General features: G+C 44.0%; 1 protein-coding gene across 6 annotated transcripts in view; it reads right to left on the reverse strand.

Moving 5' to 3' along the window:
- The window catches only part of RIPOR2 (RHO family interacting cell polarization regulator 2), a 237,940-nt gene that overhangs the window by 28,763 nt on the left and 187,666 nt on the right, over positions 1-21,511 (reverse strand). For all 6 annotated transcript variants that reach the window (XM_068236991.1, XM_068236989.1, XM_068236990.1 and 3 more), the window contains 3 exons: positions 19,710-19,871; positions 11,346-11,504; positions 6,246-6,448 (listed from right to left, as the gene is read on the reverse strand). In XM_068236991.1, coding sequence (XP_068093092.1) covers positions 6,246-6,448; positions 11,346-11,504; positions 19,710-19,871 — 524 coding nt within the window. The remainder of the gene's footprint in view (positions 1-6,245; positions 6,449-11,345; positions 11,505-19,709; positions 19,872-21,511) is intronic.

Consider the following 21,511-nt stretch of genomic DNA (forward strand, 5'->3'; position numbering starts at 1 on the left):
AATGGATCTGCTGCTAATGCCTTGGACCCAGATACCATATGACACCTTCAGAGGTTAATACTTTCAGTTAATTTATCTTTCCCACACCCAGCTTTCTCGTGGGCAATTAAGAGCACCACAGAAGGTACAATTTGTTACACTTACTGTAGCGTGCCAAGGTCCACACAAAATGTAATGAATTCTAAACTGACTGGTTTTAAAGAGGTTTAAAAACACACGATTGGTTCGCACGATGGCCAGGGGCAATCGTGTGTTTTTAAACGTTTTTTTCAGCTCTAGGACATGGCGGACAGGTGAGCGGTTAGGGAGGGACCCCTGTGGGAGGGATGCCTGCACGGGGCGGTCCTGCTAGCGACGCAATCTTGCGATTTGCGTCCAACTGAAGCCTCCCACCTGAATGCTAATGGCTGCTAGATGTGGTATGGCAGGTAAAGGGTGTATGACAGTGCATCCTGATTGGCTGACGAGCACCTGCTGACGACTCAAAATGTAGCTGCATGTATGTATTGCTGTGTTCTATTGCTTGTGTGTGTTGGTTTTAAAGAGGAACAGACACAAATTGGCATCTTCCAGCTATTCAAATCTCCGCTCTGAAACGGATGTAACAATGAAGTCTTATCCTCTTTTAAAATGGACCTGAACTCTTGCATGGGACACAAGGAAACAGAAAATTGCACCCTGTGAATTTTTAGAGAGAAAAGCCTGTCTAATTCCCTCTCATCTTCAAGTAACCATAAGTGTAATTTGATCTCTCAGCTGTGTCGAAACAGAAATTCATCAGTCTTCGGCAGACACAGCTAATATGTAAACACAGGATGTTAACCCTTTGTCTGCGTCCATGACAGTAGGAAGTAGACACACTTTAGATTTATTGCAGGAGTTCTGTAAGCTGTAACAAATAAATGTTTTTCTTTAAAGGTCATTATGCTGTTGCTTATCTTTTACAGCAGAGAGGAAGTTTTGAGTTCAGGTCTGCTTTAACTAGATTGTCTTTACACATTTTCACAGTGTGTGAAGCTGAACCCACACAAAGACAATTTCTCTTCCTGATCCCTTTATTTCTGAGGCTCCCTTTGCCGATAACTGTTCATTTGTATCCACGTATTGACAACTTAATTTCATATGAAACCGTTTCATGAAAATCACTAGAACCCGAGACCCATATTAAACAAACCCTGCTGGCATTGTGGGAAGTTGCTCAAGAAGTAAGAAAAGAAAGTAAATGGTCATAATAGCTATGCCAGGCTGATAAAACATCACTGTGATCATTTAAAAAGAGGGTTGTAAATACAGCAGAGCTAAATATGGTGCAGTTGCCCATGACAACCACTCATTTTAGGGATAGTCAATGAGAGTTGTAGGATTATGCACATTCTTTATGTAAATGTACTGTATTCAGCTTGAAAATGGACCAATTAAATCATGCCAAAATGAAATTTGATTGGTCCATTTTCAAGCTGTAGAAATTTGCATACAGAATTGTACATTTTTATTCACTCAGCAACTGAAAACAGAGGGACTGTTCTGGGCATCATTTTCACATCCGATCCAGGCTTTCTAGCACTCAATCAATGAGCCTCACTGCTGCTTTAAGGAACTCTTCCGTAAAGTAACAAAGATGATCAGCAAATTCTACATCTGCATATTTATCATTTATATTTACCAACTGGAAAAGTAACAGTATTATGAATTACTTTAAGGATACTTAATGAACACTTACCATTATGATTTGAATTGGCGTTAACTGAAATTGTTTCATATAAATAAAATATAACTTTTCCCCTCCATGCAGAGCAAAAAATGTTTAAGCGTTTACCCTCTGTTTATACATAAATAAGGAGCACATTGCTAGCAATTAAGAAGAAAGTATATTTTGCCTTTGGGCCATGGTGTGGCTCAACTAGCAGCAGTTTATTTGTGGTATAAGCAGTGCACACCTCTGCCAAGACACAAAACCGGTCTGTCTTTGTTTCAGCTCTGGGGGGAAAGTGAAGCACTTTGCCTGACAAGTTACAGGAGGCAGTCATGATGAGGAGCAGCACCTGAACTGAGCCACAACAGATCAGGGCCTGACCTATAACATGAGCATCACTTATTACATGCCACTCACTCACAGGCTTTTCCCATTATTGTAATCACAGTATATTTTCATCATAGGGCAATTCTAGCCTAATATTCATTAGGCTACATATTCACTTCAACACATGGCCATGATCTTCTTAGGTGATTTTTTTTAGCAATTGTTGCTGTGCAAATATGCTTTTCCTGTTCTGTTCTATGAGGGGTTGAGGGAGGAGGACGAACAAGAGGCCTTCTGCTGTGGGCACAATAACAGAACTAGTAAGGCAAGTACAATCTAATGTGATGGGATCACACTCTAGATGTTCACTTGAAACAATCTCAGAAAATAATATTGGGGTATAAAATAAGGTGTGTATGAAGTTTTCGTGTAAAATTGACTTCTAAAACGATTTTTAAGTATTCCACCAAGTTTGGTAAAATTATGGGAAACATCCAAAAGCTAAAAGCAACCACATCTGAATATTTTTGGGGGCAAATTCCCAAAAATGTTGACCATTGTGGATATTTTTGATGTTCAGGTGCTGATGGGGCCCAGCTAACAATCAAATGTCACATATGGGGTATTGTTTTAATTGGACAAGCAGTAGAATAAAATTTGTGGAAAAAGCATATTCATTATATCATTACAATATATAGAAAATGGAATATTGTGAAGAAAATTTTACCAATAGGAAGCCCAGCCTTGCAAACATATGCTCTGATCAACTGCAACATTAAAGTCACAGACCAGTGAAGTGAATAGAATTGCTAACCTTGATACAAAGAATCTGTGAAGGAGAAGGATGTATTAGGTAAAGTACTAGTATAGAAAACAGAGGCGCCAACAGAATAAAAACAGTAAATAAAATGTTTAAAGATGCTTAGGAGGCAGTGGTGGACTTGCCTCCTGCAAGCAGACACAAGAAACTGTCTGGTTCAATAAAGTATGGTGCCAGGTGTTACTAGGACCAAATACTGTTGTATGCTCCTACTCTCATTGCCTGAGAAAGCGGGTTTAAACCTGTGAAACGCGTTACAGCCCCCCCCCCATATTTTTGGAGTATGCCAATAAATTATACTTTGTTAAAACAGACAGTTTCTTGTGTCTGCTTGCAGGAGGTAAGTCCACCACTGCCTCCTAAGCATTTTTAAACATTTTATTTACTGTTTTTATTCTGTTGGCGCCTCTGTTTTCTATACTAGTATATATTATCCACCCATGGTGGAGGGGGATACCCCTTTTGTCCTATCTACAGAGAGCGACTTCTTAATCCTGAGTGAGGACAGGACAATCTCCTCACCTGCCTATACAGTGGTTGCCTTGGAGGTAACCCTGCTTTGTGAGTACAACTACTGTACTCTTTTTCATAATTACATTTATCCCAGTACCTACTACACTATATTGGGCTCTCGGTTTCCTTTTTCTCTATATTAGGTAAAATGAACAGTCAGTTTTTGAAGGTTATATTTTTACCTGCCAAAAGTGGTTTTATGAAAGCAAGAGCTAGCTCAGCTTCTGTAGCATAAACTGCCGAAAAACATTTTATCAAGAGAAAAAGAAAGCCAAAACACATTTGAGAGCCCTGATAGTGTATTATTGATGATAAAGGAATGCCAAGGTAGCAGCAATAAGAAATATACTCACAAGTATGAGTTGCCGGGTTCAGGCAACCACTTAAAGCCCTTATGGGGATATTAGGGGTGTTCATCCATTCACCAGGTGGATAACAATAATTGCAATAGAAGCAGAGGCGCCAGCACAGTAAAAATTGATCATAGGTAAAAATAAATAAAAGATGGGAGGCAAGGGTGGACTTACCTCCCCAAAACCAAACACAACCACTATGTATGGTTTAAACAAGATTTAATTTGTACTCCAGAACAAATGCAACGCGTTTGGCGGGTCTCTAGCCCGCTTCCTCAGGCAATAATAAAGATAGGAGTAACTCAGAAGTTGTGTAGACAAGTAAAGCACTGTACTTGGCTACACAACTGAGTTACTCCTATCTTTATTATTGCCTGAGGAAGCAGGCTAGAGACGCACAAAACGCGTTGCATTTGTTCTGGATTACGAATTAAATCTTGTTTAAACCATACATAGTGGTTGTGTTTGGTTTTGGGGAGGCAAGTCCACCCTTGCCTCCCATCTTTTATCTGTTTTTACCTATGATAAATTTTTACTCTGCTGGTGCCTCCGTTTCCATTGCAATTTTATGCGAGAGAGTAAGACAGGGCTGGATTTTCCATAAGGCACTGTAGGCGCATGCTTACAGGCACCTGATGATGGAAAGGCAGCTCATTCCCCTCCCCAAGTGCCTTTCTCCCCCCTTCCCTCTGCAGTAATAGTAGTCCTCCTCCCTACAGTCAGGGGCACCTCTAACTACCTAATACTTGGGGGCACCTCTAGCTACTTAATAATGAGAATACATCTGACTACCTAATGCTAAGGGACACTTGTAGCTACCTATGACTGGCAAGGGAAGTAAGGAAAAAGAGACACCTGCCTGCACGCTTGCGGTGAGGTTTGGAAGGGATTTGTAGGTTCATGGGGGTGAAGTCTAGGGTACCAGGACATCTGTGCCTATAGGCTCCTGTGAGGTAAATCCAGGCATGGAGTAAGATGTCAGGACATGGTGCATACCAGCTTGCTATGTGTGGAGCTGTGTTGCCACAGGCAAGCCAGTCCTGGTGACCTGTCTGCCAGTGAAGGCACCAAACATGAGCACATAAGCATTTGGAGATGGACCTTGGAAGGAGATGACCTGCTCTAATGAATCATAGTTTCTTTGACAACAAAACTGTGGCAGCAGACCAGACACTACAACACCACAGGACACCTTCATACCTACTACACAGAATCAGGCAGGTGGTTTAAGGAATTGAGGGGGCCCTCATGTTAATGCTGCTGAAGAAAGTTACCAGCATTTTGCAGTCATGTGATAAGCGGTGCAGGGATAGAAGACTTTAACCCCCCTGGCGGTATGACTCCCGCGGCTGCGCGGCCGCGGGAGGGTTATTTTCACTTTTTTTTTTTTTAGCATGTAGCTAGCCTAGCGCTACATGCTTCCCCCCCTCCCTGCGGCGTCCCCCCGTGTGCCCCAATCGCCGCTGGTGCCGCTTGCCCATAAGGAAATCCCGTTCTGAACGGGATTCCCTTGAGGGCTTCCCCCGTCGCCATGGCGACGAACGGAGTGACGTCACCGACGTCATGGACGTCGTGATGTCACAGGGAGTCCCGATCCACCCCATAGCGCAGCCTGGCGTCGATTGGCCAGGCTGCGCAAGGGGTATGCGGGGGGGGGGGGCCTGAATCCGCGGCGGGTAGCGGCGCATCGGCGGCGGCGATCAGACCAAACACGCAGCTAGCAAAGTGCTAGCTGCGTGTTTGAAAAAAAAAAAATTATGTAAATCGGCCCAGCAGGGCCTGAGCGGCACCCTCCGGCGGCTTACCCCGTGTCACACGCGGGGTTACCGCCAAGGAGGTTAAAATAAAACTAAAGCATCCTGGAAATAAAAAAGTCAAATAGTCTCCTATAGAGTGGGAAGACTATGGATCATGTAGACCCTTCCTGGTCCTCTTTCCATGTCTCCATTCCAACGCTGTCCCTCTCCCGTAATAAGCCTTTAGGGATCCTTGGAAGGCTTCAGAAACACTTGTGTGCTGGAGTGCTTCTGAAGACAGGCTGCTCTGCACTGCACAAGCACACACGTGTATGTGCAGTATGGAGCTGCGCATCTTCGGAAGGGCTCTGGGACACAAGTGCTTCCGAAGCCTTCTGAGGACTCTCGGGGGTGGCAAATTTGAACAGGGGGTGACCAAGAGGACCAAAAAGGCTCTATGAGATCCAGAACCTTCCCTCTCCATAAGAGAATATCTGACTTTTATTCCTCACACTTCACATTTGTTTTTAACCTGACAGATTCAAGTTAAATTACACAGAAAGAATACCTTGTGTGGCAGATAAAAGCAAATGGTTGTCTCATTGACAGAATTATTGCTTTATCAAAATGCAGATAGGAGAAACATGAACATTGCTCTAGCCTAGAAAGCATTCAAACCCACAGGGAGGGATGTGTCTCACATAAATTATTCATACATTGCAGGTAATAAAGCTGACACACTTACAGATCACAGACATCACCTTTTCTAGAGTATGTGTCATCTATCAGACATTATTACTCACCTTTTCTCTGAAGTCATCTGAATTGGAAGCAGCAGAGGAGAACAAGGAGAGTGCTTGAGCGACATCCCCATCATTTTCAGTGAGTAGCTGTGTCAGGGATGCAAGAAGCTCCTGGCACTGAGGTAACGCACATGTACTGGGATCTGTCAGGTTATCCAGAAAAGTTGGATCTGATGAGGACTGGATCATCTGCACAGCTGACACTGGAAAGAAAAAATAAATATATATGCATAGATTAAAGCAAAATGGGCCTGATGGGGCCTGATGCACTAACTAGCGATAATATTGCCATGTGGAGACCACGCACAGCAATATTACCGGTACTACCACAGTAGTGTACTGTGCATTACGCTATTACAGAGGGTCATGCTAATAGTGCAAATACGTTGCTGCTGTTGTACCGATGCACTCCACATGCCCATATTACTGCTAGTTAGTGCATCAGGCCAATTATCACTTACATTTCAGAAGTGTTTTTTAACTCCAAACAAGTTGCCATTTACTGTAACATGTAGCATTTCCATGGGTATCAGATCTTCTTTGCCGGATTTAAGTTCCTCTGGGCTATAGAAATCAATCCCTCTCCACAGTATCATAAATCAAGGAGTATACCACATCCCCAAAACATACACACAGGGGTGCAACTGCAGTCCCCCCCCCCCCCACACACACACACTTTAGTAAGAAGTGCAGGCAGTTTAAAAATCTGATCTCCCCCACTTTGGTAATGGTGTGGCCAGTATCGGTTCCCCTTACCCCTTAGTAAGAAGTGTGACTAGTATCTGTTTCCCCCTACCCCTTAGTAAGAAGTGCGGCCAATATCTGATTCCCCCTACCCCTTAGTAAGAAGTGTGGCCAGTATCTGTTTCCCCTTACCCCTTAGTAAGAAGTGCGGCCAGTGTCGGTTTACCCCTACCCCTTAGTAAAAAGTGTGACTAGTATCGGTTTCCACCTACCCCTTAGTAAGACGTGCGGCCAGTATCCGTTTCCCCCTACCCCTTAGTAGGTAGTGCAGCCAGCATCTTTTCCCACATCCTTTAGCAAGAACCATGGTTAGTATCTGCTGCCTGTCTCCCTTGGTAGTATGTGCCCCCCACCTCCATCCTTAGTAAGACGTGTGTAAGTGTGTTCATTATATGGTCCCCTTCTTCTTTAGTAAGATGTGCGGTTGCTATCTTTCACCCCCAGGGGATAAAGGGGCTTCACCGCCCCCCCCCCCCCCCCCCCACACACACACACCTTCTTTCCCCACAAGTTAATTAGCTTTCTCCTAAAATTGGCCTTTGGACTACTGCAGGAACTTAATGGCCCATACTCACGGGCTACAATTGTCGCCGCAACCACGTGGCGCGCGCGTGTTGCGGCGACAGGTCGCCCATGAGTATGAGGCACGCACCCCAAATCGTCGCTCGTCGCTGCTGTCGCCAGGCGATTGGCGCCGCAACTTCGCCGCAACTGTCGCTAGTCCGCGTGTGTATGCGGACTAGCGACAGCAACCAATAGCCAGAGCACGGCGCTTCCGGCGGGGGGGAGGAACGTCGTCGACAGCTTCCGTCGCTGCACTAATCCCTCTTCCGCATGTGTATGCGGAGGGACCTGGCGACGAGCTGTCACCGAACTGTCGCGCACATGCTCCCGTGTGCTAGCGACAAGCAACGAAGGTAGCCCGTGAGTATGGGCCATGAGACATCAATGGACTATGGTAGGGATTAGAATGTGAGCCCCTATGAGGGACAGTTAGTGACAAAACTATATACTCTGTAAAGTGCTGCAGAACATGTCAGTGCTATATAAATACTACATTAATAAATAATGATATCATGGCCAGAGAACATGGACCTGTGTGGGGAGTAGTGCCTGGCCACTGTACATTGCAGGAGGACAGCAGGAGAGGTAATGTTCATTTTTTTTTAAATTTAATAATAGATTATGAGGGAGGCTGATGTGTAGATATTTTTCAGCAAAGGGTGGAAACAACTGAGGATGATTGAAAAATAAATTGTGATCAATTACTGGTATTCCCACAAACTAAATGATCATTTGAACCACCATCCCCAAATTCCTGTTCTGACTGAGTCGGTTAAGGGTAATTTGCCAAATCAAATCAAATCCATAGCTTTATCCAGCAATTAAATTGATTAGTGTATAGTCAACTAGCACTGTATTGGATATCCACAACTGGCAATCAACGACTAGACACGATCATATGGGCAGCACGGTGGCGTAGTGGTTAGCACTCTCGCCTTGCAGCGCTGGGTCCCCGGTTCGAATCCCAGCCAGGGCACCATCTGCAAGGAGTTTGTATGTTCTCCCCGTGTCTGTGTGGGTTTCCTCCGGGTACTCCGGTTTCCTCCCACATCCCAAAAACATACAGATAAGTTAATTGGCTCATCCCTAAATTGGCCCTAGACTACAGTACTTACACTACATAATACAAACATAGACATATGATAATAGTAGGGATTAGATTGTGAGCTCCTTTGAGGGACAGTTAGGCCTGGTGCACACCAAAAACCGCTAGCAGATCCGCAAAATGCTAGCAGATTTTGAAACGCTTTTTCTTATTTTTCTGCAGCGTTTCAGCTAGCGTTTTGCGGTTTTGTGTAGCGGTTTTGGTGTAGTAGATTTCATGTATTGTTACAGTAAAGCTGTTACTGAACAGCTACTGTAACAAAAAACGCCTGGCAAACCGCTCTGAAGTGCCGTTTTTCAGAGCGGTTTGCGGTTTTCCTATACTTAACATTGAGGCAGAAACGCATCCGCAATCCAAAATCTGCAGCAGCCCGGGAGTATGCGTTTCTGCAAAACGCCTCCCACTCTGGTGTGCACCAGCCCATTGAAATACATTACCCTAGCGGATCCGCACCCGCAAGCAGATCGCAAACAGCAGCGGAAACGCTCCGGTGTGCACTAGGCCTACGTGACAGTTAGTGACAAGACAATATATATATATATATATATATATATATATACTGTACAGCGCTGTGTAATATGTCAGTGCTATATAAATACTAAATAATAATAATAATTGTATACATATGCATTATCCATCTGTCCTTATAGATGTTTCAGTGGTGGGGTTAGCCTATACCAGCATTGAGATGTCTGCTCTTCATCCAGTACTTTAAGGACAACAGCAAAAAGTTTGGTGAGTTTTGTAGTGTAGTGTTCTGTGGACTGATATCACACAACTGGGATACAGCCATTCTCATAAAAAATGTTTGTGTCTGACTTTACCAGGATGATAATTACAGTAACAACTCCAAATTTCACTAACACACAGAATTTCTTAGAAGGGGCGTACTATGCATTCTATCCAATATATTCAATATCAGTGGTGTCTAACTATGGCTCGTTAGCCACATGCAGCCTGCAGTCTTTTATAGCGGCCACCTCCAATGAGTTACGGCCTGCAGGCCGTATCTATGCATTGGTATTTACATTGCCTGCAAAAGGGACCACATACTCACTGGAAATAGCTGCTGCTATTGAGTATGGTGCCATTGTTTTGCAGGAGGCACTGAAAATCAATGCTTGGGGGTTCTGCCCAATTGTTAGGGGAGACACTTAGCCCAAATGGGAAAGACACTCTGCTCAGCTGGGAGGAGAAAACACTCTGCCAAATTTGGGAGGGGCACCTCCGCCAGATTAAGGAAGGCGGCTGCCTAACATATTTATTGGGTTCTCTGCACAACTCTGGAGGCACTCCAGTTACATTTCAGTGGAGGGGGGGGGGGCACTCTGCCTTATTATGTTGCTTATTGTTGAAAATATCCTGCCATCTGTCGATCATTGCTATCTATTTGTAAGTATTGTATGGATATTATTGGTATTTTCCTGTCACCTGTTACCTCCATGTCATTGTTAGCTGTCTGTCGTTAGTATTTGCATATCTATTTGTCTATGATTGGAGTTTGCCTGATTATAGCATTGTTAGTTTGTACTGAAGTGCTCTTAAGTACTGTATGCCTCTTATATGCCAACACAATTTATTAGGAACATGCCCATGTTTGCTATGCTAAAAAATGAATGACAATTACACTGCCCTATGTGAATGTCCAGATAAAAAAAGGGTTTAATGTTGTTACTACATAGGCCCTTTTAGCTAGATACATGGGTATCTAGACCTCACAAACCCCCTTACCAAACTGACACATCATTTCATTCCAGAGTTTCTGGAGGTGTGTTTAGCTTACAGGGACTACAAAGGAACAATCTGCAAATTCAGCAGTGATGCATTGTGGAAGACATCATATGCTCACTTCAATCTGAATAATCTCAAATACCTTCTGTTTTAGGAGGGCAGATTTCGGTTTTGCATAGCAATTTAGTAAGAGGGCTTTTTGTTCATTTTTATCCCCTTACACACTCCTAGGAGTTCTGGTGCTGCATGAACTTGCTGGGCAAAGGGGCCAGGGTTGGCCCTTCCATAGAGGCAAAGGGGGCAATTGCCCCAGAGCCTGTGGCGGCACCCCAAGGTGCCTCTCCTCCCCCTCCAGCTGTGGTGACCCATGACAGGGATGATGTAAGTACACTCCATATAGGAAAAGGATGAGGTAAGTAATGGGAACCTAAAAATGCTTTTTAGGGTACAAATGACGGACACTTAATTATATTGTGTGACCAAGGGGATTGAATCTGGCAGATGGCTCAGGGGCCCTGGGGTTTATTTAGTTCCAAGGGGAAGCTAGAACCGGCCCTGTGTAAACTCTACATAATATTTAGTAGAGAGTACATAACTGCAAGAGTACATAACAAAATGGGTCCAAAGTCTGGATACAGGATAACAATCCACAGTAGAGTCGGCACCATCAAATTGGATTAAAGCTCTTCTATTTCATCAAGACCGTATGAAAAGTAATCTGTATCCGCTACAGATTACTTTTCATACTGTCTTGATGAAATAAAAGAACTTTAATACAATTTGATGGTTCCGACTCTACTGTGGATTGTTTGCTGGAGTACTGGAGTGCAAAATACTGAGAGTCTGGGCACATCAACCATTCCTCTGAGTGCTTGCTTCACATTGGAGAAGTTGTTGGATACAGGATAATGCATTTGAAAATTTTCACAGAAATTATGCAAAACCATGTAACGTACCTTCTTTAGTAAGCTGAATTAAATAGCTTCTGAGGTCAGTAATGTTATGGCTGCTGAAGAAATCATAATACTGGAAAACTGTAATGATTTCCGTGCACAGATTAGATGACAACAGGTTCTCTGCTTTGTCCAGATTTTGAGCTATCAGTTTTCTGAAAACTAAAGAGAATGGAATATAAATAGTTAATGAAAAGGCCTTTTGCCAAAACAGGGGATTTACATTAGAAATACATTCTAAAATAATACAATCAAGGATGCAATTAAAGCGGAACTGAAGATCTTGAAAAAAAAAGAAAAAAGTTTCACTTACCTGGGGCTTCCCCAAGCCCCCAGCAGCCTTCCTGTCCCACGCCGGTACTTCACGATCCTCCAATCTCCGACCGCCAGCTAGTTTCTTTTCTGTTGACTTGTAAGTCGACGGCAACTGCACCTGCGCGCCCCAGGCTACGCGTAGCTTTCTTCGCATTCCAGCCCGTAATAGCGCCTTGTGCAAATAATACCTAGATGCATTTGGTTGGGGAATCACTCCACTGAGAATCAGATCTAAATTATTCTGCAATTGTAGTATAAATATCCCTGTCAATGTGCAAACTCACACCTAACTAATTGGTTTACTGTAAAATGTTTAAACTGACATCAAATACTGTACATCAATAAAATATTTCAAGAGATAAGAAGAAGCCTCTAATGTTTCTTGTCACACTATCATTTATTAAAAAACTTGGCACTGCAGGTGTATTGCCTGGGTCTGCAAAAAGAGGACTACCATTTACCTGAATTTTCAGCAACCCTCGCTGCTTCTGTACATCTGAATTGAGTCTGGACAGGGTTGCAAATATTTACCTCCTGATAACCAATTTCTGTTAAAACATCTGTGCCCGGTTTTATGTTCACCACTGTTCTCTAGCTCTATGGCTCCTTCACATATATGTATTATACTATTTGATGAACATGACACATCTTTGATTAACATAGCACATACGCTGTAGATCTCTGTTGTGGATCTGTTGCAGGTGCGATGTGGAGGCGTATAGTTTATTCAGTAAATGGCAAGGCATTTTGCTGTCTGGAACTATGTGCACTGCTGTGTTGTAATACAGTTAACAGTAATGGAATGAATGGGTAAAAGTGCCCACAGGGAAACAGACACATTCTGCCTGTCTGTTAGACATCATTTATCTGCTGCTCTAAAATGCAGCACACTGGACACATTGTGAGAGGGTTCTCAGGGAACTATAGTAAACATAACCCATAGTAACCCATAGCCTCTTAGCAATACAGGTCTACCAGCTGCCAGAAACATGGCATCCAAAGTATAGACTTCCCCTCTCCTTGGCAAAATGATGTATAGCCATAGATTGCCACCCAATGAGACAAATAGATCAATCCCGCCATGATCGATCGAGAAATCTAATCCTTCCACAAACTTTACATAGGTTTTAGCATGAAATCTGATAAAAATCTATCGAATCACAATGCTAAAGTTAGCCATACATCTAGCGATGATGGGCAGATTCAGCCAAGAGACAAATCTCTCTCTAATCGAATCTGATTAGAGAGAGATCTGTTGGCTGCCCATACCGATTCCCAATCAATTTCATGCTGAAATTGATCAGGAATCGGCCTTGTGCCACCACATCCGGCCGCCTCGCCTATCCCCAAATGTTAAATGTCCCCCCGGTGCCCATTGCAAGTGTCATTACCTGTTCGTAGCCTCCGCTTATCCTCTGCTGGCTCCGGGATTCCTCTGTTGTCCATACATGCGTGCCACGTGGTTGCCTAGTAAAGTGGCCGTGTGTGTGTAACGTCTGACGTCACACCGCCTCCTTACTAAGCAACCACGTGGGGCACGCATGTATGGAGAAGGAGCAAGCGGAGGACAAGCTGAGGCCGCGGACAGATATTATATCACTTGCACTGGGCACCGAGTGGATATTTAACAGAGCGCAGCGCTGGGGGTTTCGTTGTGTTCGTCACTTGTCCCGATATCGCACGCCGATACTGCAGCGCACCTGATTGAGCAAGTCGGCTCTACATCTTGCAGCATGTGGGATCAACTAATGTTACCAACTTTGGCTCGCAGCACTTGGCGGCACAGATTTTCATCCGATTCGATTATAATGACCAAACCGCCTGATGTATAGCTACCTTCGTCGATGTACCTCTGCTCCTTTGTTATTCCCGATAGACATTTTCTTTCTAATTGCAATTTTGATCAATTTTTAGCTGAAAAGTGATTGAAATTACGATCAATGTGACGTGTTGTGCTACATATTCTCACCAGATTTGATCTGTTTTAGCATGTGACAGCTATCTCTGACTGCTCTGCAGAACAGCTGGTGAGAGGTGGGAGATGGGGTATGCAAAAACTGATTTGAGTTGGGTGCAATATTGCTCTCTTTGTGGGTTGAGTGAGAGAATAAAACCGGTTAGAAAAATAGATGGCAGGTGTGTCAGGGGCAGGTGTGAGAAGCAGATTTGCATGGTTTTCTGACAGGTGCAATATACAAAGTGATCCTTTTGTCTGCTTGTCAAATCTCTCACAAGTACTAAAGACCCAGAACAAATTTTGCTAACTGCAAAATATTACATTTCATCCTTTTAGAAAGTCATTCAACTTCTTTAATGGGGTAACTTAGTGACTCCTTGTTCTTAAAGTATGGAGCTTGTACACATCTAGTTTCACATACAAAGTTTAGACCTGATTTTTAACACTGCCCATTGTGTATGTCCTAACACAAGAGCACAGTGACCCTCATTAACCAAGACATCTCCAAAGCACCTCCAGTGGGAATATCAATAAGTGATCTTTTTGATGGACTGTTACTATGCGTAAAAGACTGAAAAACAGAGTGAGGTTCATTAAAAGGTTAAGAAAGTTAGCCGTTGAGTGTTTGCAGTCTCACACAAGTGCTATAGTGAACAGTTTGCTTTAAAACTACTGTAAACTTGAACTGAAAATAAACTACCGTATATTCCGCTGTATAAGACGACCCCCCAACTTTTCCAGTTAAAATATAGAGTTTGGGATATACTCACCGTATAAGACTACCCCTCTTTCAATGCACACCAAATAAAAGAAAAAAAAATCATATACTGGTGCTATGTATGAACAGATACTGGTGCTGTACTGTATGTGGTACCCAGTACATAACTGTATATAGGCGATTGACTGGTTGGATTGGTCAACTCTCCCTCTCCCTAAGTGGATTGGTCAGCTCTACCTGTCTCTAAGCGGATTGGTCAGTTCTCCTTGTCTACCTGTTTATCAGAGCGGTATGGAAGAATAGATTGCACTGTGCCCATAAAACACGCCTCTTTCCCCCTTCTGGCCCACCCTAGTATCCAATTTACCTCCTTCTCTGCCTCTCAGATCTCGTCCATGTGCGCCTGCGCCACTTCACTACAGTCCTCAGCAGCGAGATCTGAGAGGCGGTAACAGGATACGGCGTATCACCCGGCATCAATGACATCCGGCGTATAGGACGACCCCCAACTTTTCAGATGATTTCCAAGGGTTAAAAAGTAGTCTTATACGCCAGAATATCCAGTAATAAGATAAACCACTATCCATTGCCCTAATCCCAAATGTGACTTTTCTAGAATCCCATGGTTTTATTTTATACTTATAAGCAAAAAAGTATATTTAATGGTTTCAGCTGAATGACCTACATATGCTGGAGTTACTTGCAACAGAGAAGAAGAATGACTAGCACTTCAGCAATTCATTAATGACCCTGGCAATCAAAGTCCATTGGGTAACATACACCATGCAGCCGCCATAGCACAAGTTTCCAGTATCAAAAGAATGAGAGGGCAGGCACCAGTGCTCGTATCACTATAAAAACATTTATTGGCGGCAGATGGTAAAAACAGAGGAGGCCCCCGATGGAGAGCACTCCCCCCTACGGTAGGGGGGAGCGCTCTCCATCAGGGGCCTCCTCTGCTTTTACCATCTGCCTCCAATAAATGTTTTTATAGTGATACGAGCACTGGTGCCTGCCCTCTCTCTTATTCTTTTGATATGCTGGAGTGAACTCGGTGATGGCAACTTTTAAGGCCTGCCTTGACTTAGAATCTAGCATGTATGTGAAGATCCAGCATGCTAGATCTTTAGGGCCCTTTTCAACTAGCAATCGCTAGCGTTTGTGCTAAACGCTAGCGATTGCGATTCAGCAAAGTTCCAAATTCTTCTGGCGATTGTGATCGCGATTTTGCTATGCAATGCACTACATAGCAAAATCGCGGCAAAAATCGCTCCGCGGCGAGATCACGATTAAGTAAAAAATGAATCGCAGTAGTGGAAATTACCTACCGCCATTCCAATGTTATTTGGCAAACCGTAGCGATTTAAAAATCACTAGTGGCTTGCGATTTTGCGATTCAGCATGTGCTTTGCCTCCTCCCACTCCACAGCAACAGAAGTGTTGCTAGACTCTAGGCTGGTGAGGAGTCTGTACAGAACCCTGCCCAAACTGTCAACCAAGGGATCGAGCCTAGATCCCTGCAGGTGACAGTAACTAAAAGTGTATTTAGGGCAGGGTTCACATGTAAACATGTTCAGCACACCATGCACATTATCACTTTTTTTTAACATAATCTACTGCAGAAGAACAGTAGCATTTCGCCACATACAAACATGCATGGTATGCAGAAAACCGGCACGCACATTTTACATGCATTACGAGCGCGAACCATCCAGTAATATTCTAGACCAAAATATTGAACCATTGACCATTTTTCTTTAGCTTTCCCTGCTCTCAAAATTTGTCCTCTGCCAGGCAAGAGATTTAGGTCTTGTAATTAGTTTTCAGTGAGAATTGAGCCACAGTCCCACTAAAGTCTAAAGCCCCGTCTACACGGGGAGATGTAGCGATCCGGCGGCTCGATTAGCCGCCGGATCGCCTCTTCCGCGTGCCCGCTCGTCCCCGCCGGCGCCGCTCATCTTCCGCTCGATTCCCTGCCATTGTCCCCTCGCGGGGAGCGAGCAGGGAATCGGCGGTGCGGAGATCCGTCCTGTCGGATCTTATCAATCGAGCCGCATCAGCGGCTCGATTGATAAGGAGCATCGCGGCCGCATCTACTTGTGTAGATGCGGCTTAACTGAAGAGAAATGTAATTTACATTCCTGAATTCTTAACCCTTTGTGATACACATGTGACATGTCTGTTGTATGTATGTATGTTTAAAGTATAGATTACTATTCACATTTATATGTCTTTCTTCTACTTGAGTTCATGTAGCAAGATGTGCTGGATGCTACGAGTTCACCAAAGCATCTCATGGTCACAAAATGTTTGTGCATGAGATGTGCTAGATGTTTTTGTTCTCTGTAGCTTGTAGTCACGGTGCTGAGACCCGAGCTGCAGGTCTGACTTCCGGGTCTCGGCAAGCCGCTGGAGCGCAGGAGCCTGCACAGTGCCCATTGGACATGCGGAGGACACGTACTCGGTGCACCCAATACTGATGTAAACAGTAACCACATGGGTGTACTGCGTGTCAGCTGAGCGTATTTGTCATTTTGGATTCCTTATCTCCCGATTGGTTAGCCCTAGTATAAATGTTTGGTGAGTGCCCTCAGTCATTGCCCGTGATAGCCTCTGCTGGGCTTGTTGCTGAGACTGCGCTCTGTTAATCTTGTGCCAACTTTATCTGTATCTTGACCAAGCATATTTTCAGATTGATCTGCTGTTGCCGACTCCTGTTTGTTCCTGACCACGCTCTCGATTGGATTACCCGTTGCAGACTCTGCCTTGTTCCTGGAATTCCCTGATTGCCGCCTGGATCGACCTCTGCTTGTTTAATGGACTATTCTTATGAACTCTGCCTGGACCGACTCGGATTGTACTGACCACGTCTTCCCTGGCTATCATCTGGACTGCCTCCAAACATCAGGCCTCAGGTGACTAGATCTGAGTTTACAATGCACATTATTCTACCCTTGTTTGGTAAATACCATCGGTCAATCTGTATGCTACATCTGACTGCAGGGTATTGTAGAATTGTATTAGGTAGGAGTTTTGTGCAGGGCTGGGCTATAGGTCAGTCACATGAGCATACAGCCTGACCTATAGTCATTGACCAGGCAAGCTTGACACACGGAATGTTTTGTGCATAAGATATGCAGGCGTAGTTACCTGAGCATCGTTTTCACATGTCTCGATCACACAGTCTTATGGTGTTTCTGCACAGGCATACTGATCTGAACATGTGTCAGATGGGAGCGGCTTACATAGTTTATCATGTGGTCTCTTCAGTACGCTTGCACAGTAGCCAAGATGTTTCTATTCTTAACCAGGGGACGATACCAGAGACTTGAGACTTGTGTAGAAGCAACCAGTGAATGTACTGAGTGTGGTTTCCAGGTATCTTTCCCATCAAGGTCGTTTAAGTTCCCCGATTCTCCCTGGGTGATGTCGCTATGATAGCTACGCTATCTGGGTAACGTATATCGACGCTTACACATAATTACAAACCCTTAAACTATGATTCTGCAAATACCTTCTTAAAAGATACATTTACATTTATAACAAGATTATAGAACAATAAATACTATTATTGATTTGTATTTAGTTTTGTCAGCAATTTTGTTCTTGGCTAGTATAACTAGTATACAAAGTTAGAGGGTTTAAAACCCTATTTTCAGAGGCAAAACACCCTTAGGCCCCGTTCACACTTGCGTTTTGGCAGGTAAACGGACCGGATCCTGATCTGATCCTGATCAGAATCGTACGGTTCCGATCCGGACCGTTTGTATCAGGCATGCATCAGGCTGCCATCCGGATCCGTGGGCAAAAAATAGCGAAATTAAAAAAAAAAAATGTTGGGGTCAGCAGAAGGTGCACCTGGTGCACCTGTAGAATCAGGTTCCTCCGCTGTAGGCCTCACCTCCACCTCCGACATTCTGCCAAACAGCTCCAGCACGTCTGTCACTGCTGCTCCACTCCAGACATGCTTGGCCCATGTGTCCCCCATCCGAAATGGCCGCTTGGATACGCATAGGAAGTGGGGTAGAACGTCAGGTTTTTGTAGGCAGTGTGTTCTGTGCCTTCCGTTCCCCATTGGTTTCTGTGTTCCTGATGGTGCTGTCAGGCTCAGGTCCGGCTCCGGTCCGGGTGCGTGGGCCGGAGAGCCGGACCCAAAAAATAGCGCATGTTGGAAAAGAGTCCGGAGTCCGGATCCGATCTGGCTCCGTACTGTACGGAACGGACACGTGTGAACGTCCGCATATCCTTTACATTGCTATGCGGAACGTACGTTCCGTTTGTACAGTATGCGGTCCGGATCAGATCCGGAAAATCGGGATAGCAAACGTTAATGTGAACCGGGCCTAACAGTGGAAAAAAAACAGAAAAAGGATAAGCCTATTTCTATGGAATGGGACCGTACATACATGTGTTTATCTCATGTCACGTCAGTTCGTATACCTTTTAAGATTCTCAGAGTGTCCTGGATTTGTAAGAAAAAACGAAACAAAACAAAACTCTTGCTGTGGATGCTGCATCGAATAGCAGTCACACTACCACAAATACACAAACCTCACACCAATCCTGACTATGATCACATGTGACCCAAACAAGGGGGGGACATTTTAACCTCTTAGTCATGCACAATTATATTTAAGCCAGACTAGGATTATTACTTATTATATACCTACTTGGATACCTCAGTAAATAAGGCCCAGTGTGTGCAGGATGACAAAATGCAGCCTATGGGCTTCTTAGTCAACAGGCAGTAAATGCTCCTGGGTATGTACCCAGGGGTACCCTGCAAGGGATGCAGCTGTAGGGGGGCCCAGAAGCCACAGGGGGCCCCATGGGGGGGGGGGGTTTATTTTCCCTGTCCTGAGAGAATGACAACTGAGGGCACAGAGAGGAAAAAAAACTTTCTGCTCTCTGCACAATTGTTCTAATGACTGCATCTGCTCAGCCAGTGATAATGAATAATACAAAGTTTTGTTGACCAAGATTTGTAGATAGTCCCTATTCAGTGTGCAGCAGGCTCTTGTGTGCAACCCCCAGTCCCCAACCTCACTACCCCTCCCCAAGTGCTCTGTACTGTAGTGATACTGGAGAAGTCTGCAGAGCCAGTTCTGCTCCATCAGAGGTGGATAGAGTGAGTGTAATAGGAAGCTGGGACTGGGATCGCACTCCTCTGTCAGTTTTCTGTGCATTTTATGCACGCCATGTATTTTTGTATGTGTAAAAACGTGCATGTTTTATCACAGAAGATTTTGTAATTTATAAACAAAATCTGTGCAGTGCTTCACTGCTGTCACTGAATAACATTGTGAGCGGGGAAGAGGGCCCCATGCAAAGTGTTGCAGGAGGTCCCAGTGATTTCTAGTTACGCCCCTGTATGTACCTTTATCAGTAAGTCCTGGGCTCTCCACATTCACTGTTTGGCTGAAAGCTTTGTGCAATTGTTTCATCATCCTCTCAGCAGTGGTGTGGTACATGTGCGTAAGTGTTGAGCATTTCATCCAAAAAGATAAGAGCGACGGCATATCATGGAATCCAGTGATCACTAAAGGAGAAAACATTGGAGGAATCTGTAAACACTGTGCAGCAGATATGAAATCCAGAAAACAAACCTTAAATCACGCTTTGGCAGCTACAGATGCATACCATGTACGGTACTATTTAGGACAGCTTTGTAGGCAAAATATACTTATTTCTTAAACTATATTTACTGAATATTTTAAAATAATCACTTTTGCAGGAACCTGCTTAAACTGGTGTAATGGTTTTACTCAAGTCTGACTAGGTCTTGTGCTGAGATGGGAAGACTAGGACCCATTTACACTATGCATGCTATATAGTGTCCTAATCTAGTACATTAATGCATAGCAGTGCACGGCCCCATGCTGTACTCATATCTCCTCTCCCTGACTGATGCTCCTTCCTGTCTCTTCACTCCTGAGTCCCGGGACGCCTGTGTGACGTAACAAATGCTATAGAGGCCAAACACTAGGGGCACCGTGGCATGTACCTTACATGATCACTAGAGGCCCCAAGTGTTTGGTCTCTAGCATTTGTTACGTCACGCAGCCACGTCGAGACTGAAGAGACAGGAAGAAGAACCCAGTGGAGAGAGAGAAGACATGAGAACCGCACCACGGACAGATAAGTGTAAGCATCGCTGTCCAGGTCACTAGTCTTACAATTGAACAGCATTAGCAATGCTCTCCCGACCCACTGCCGGTCAAGCAAAATTTTCCATCCAGTGTGATCAACCAAATCAAATTTCGGGAAAAAAACTGATCAACCAGGAATAGTTTGCAGCATCGCTTTCTAGCAGATTCAATCAAATGATCGAATCAGCTGGATATCGATGCAAACATACTCAAGTGTATGACCACCTTAAAAATGGCTTCCACCAATATATAAAAAAAAAAAAAAAAAATCAAGTAGACATCTGTGCAAGCATGTTATGCTAGGTACACACTGAGATTTTCTGGCAGATTTACTGTCAGATCGATTCTTTACAACATGTCCAATCTGATTTCCGATCGATTTCCGAGCATTTTTAGATCGATTTCCTATTGCATTCAACGGAAAACTGTCGGAATTAGATCGGAAAATGATCAGAAATCGATCAGAAATCAGATCTGACGTGTTGGAAGTAAATCGATCTTCCAGTAAATCTGCCAGAAAATCTCATAGTGTGTACCTAACATTAGTCTACTTTAAGCTTTCCTTTAGACATTTATGCAAACGGATTTGCTTAGACACTTTTATAACCTCATTTAAAGGGACTCCGAGCAGTGCAGAAACTATGGAAAGATGCATATCATTTTAAAGCTCTCTTTCTCCTCTTTCCAATGATATATAAACCACCACCCTACCCCTTTTAGTTTTCGCTATTTTCGCGATTGAATTTGCAGCGACCGCGATTTCGATCGCGAAAATAGAGAAAACTAAAAGGCGTAGGGCAACGATTTAGGTGTCGTCAGAAAGAGGAGAAAGAGAGCTTTAAAATGATATCCATCACGCCATAGTTATATTGTATTACACAGGACGACACTTTCCCCAGTGTCAGCAGCTCCATTCTGCTGAATGCAGCTGCTGACTTTGACAAAAAGTCGCCCTGTGTAATACAATATAACTATGGAAATATGGATATCATTTTAAAGCTCTCTTTCTCCTCTTTCTGACGACACCTAA

The sequence above is a fragment of the Hyperolius riggenbachi genome, chromosome 5 (genome assembly GCF_040937935.1).
Source record: "Hyperolius riggenbachi isolate aHypRig1 chromosome 5, aHypRig1.pri, whole genome shotgun sequence".
Lineage (NCBI taxonomy): Eukaryota > Metazoa > Chordata > Amphibia > Anura > Hyperoliidae > Hyperolius > Hyperolius riggenbachi.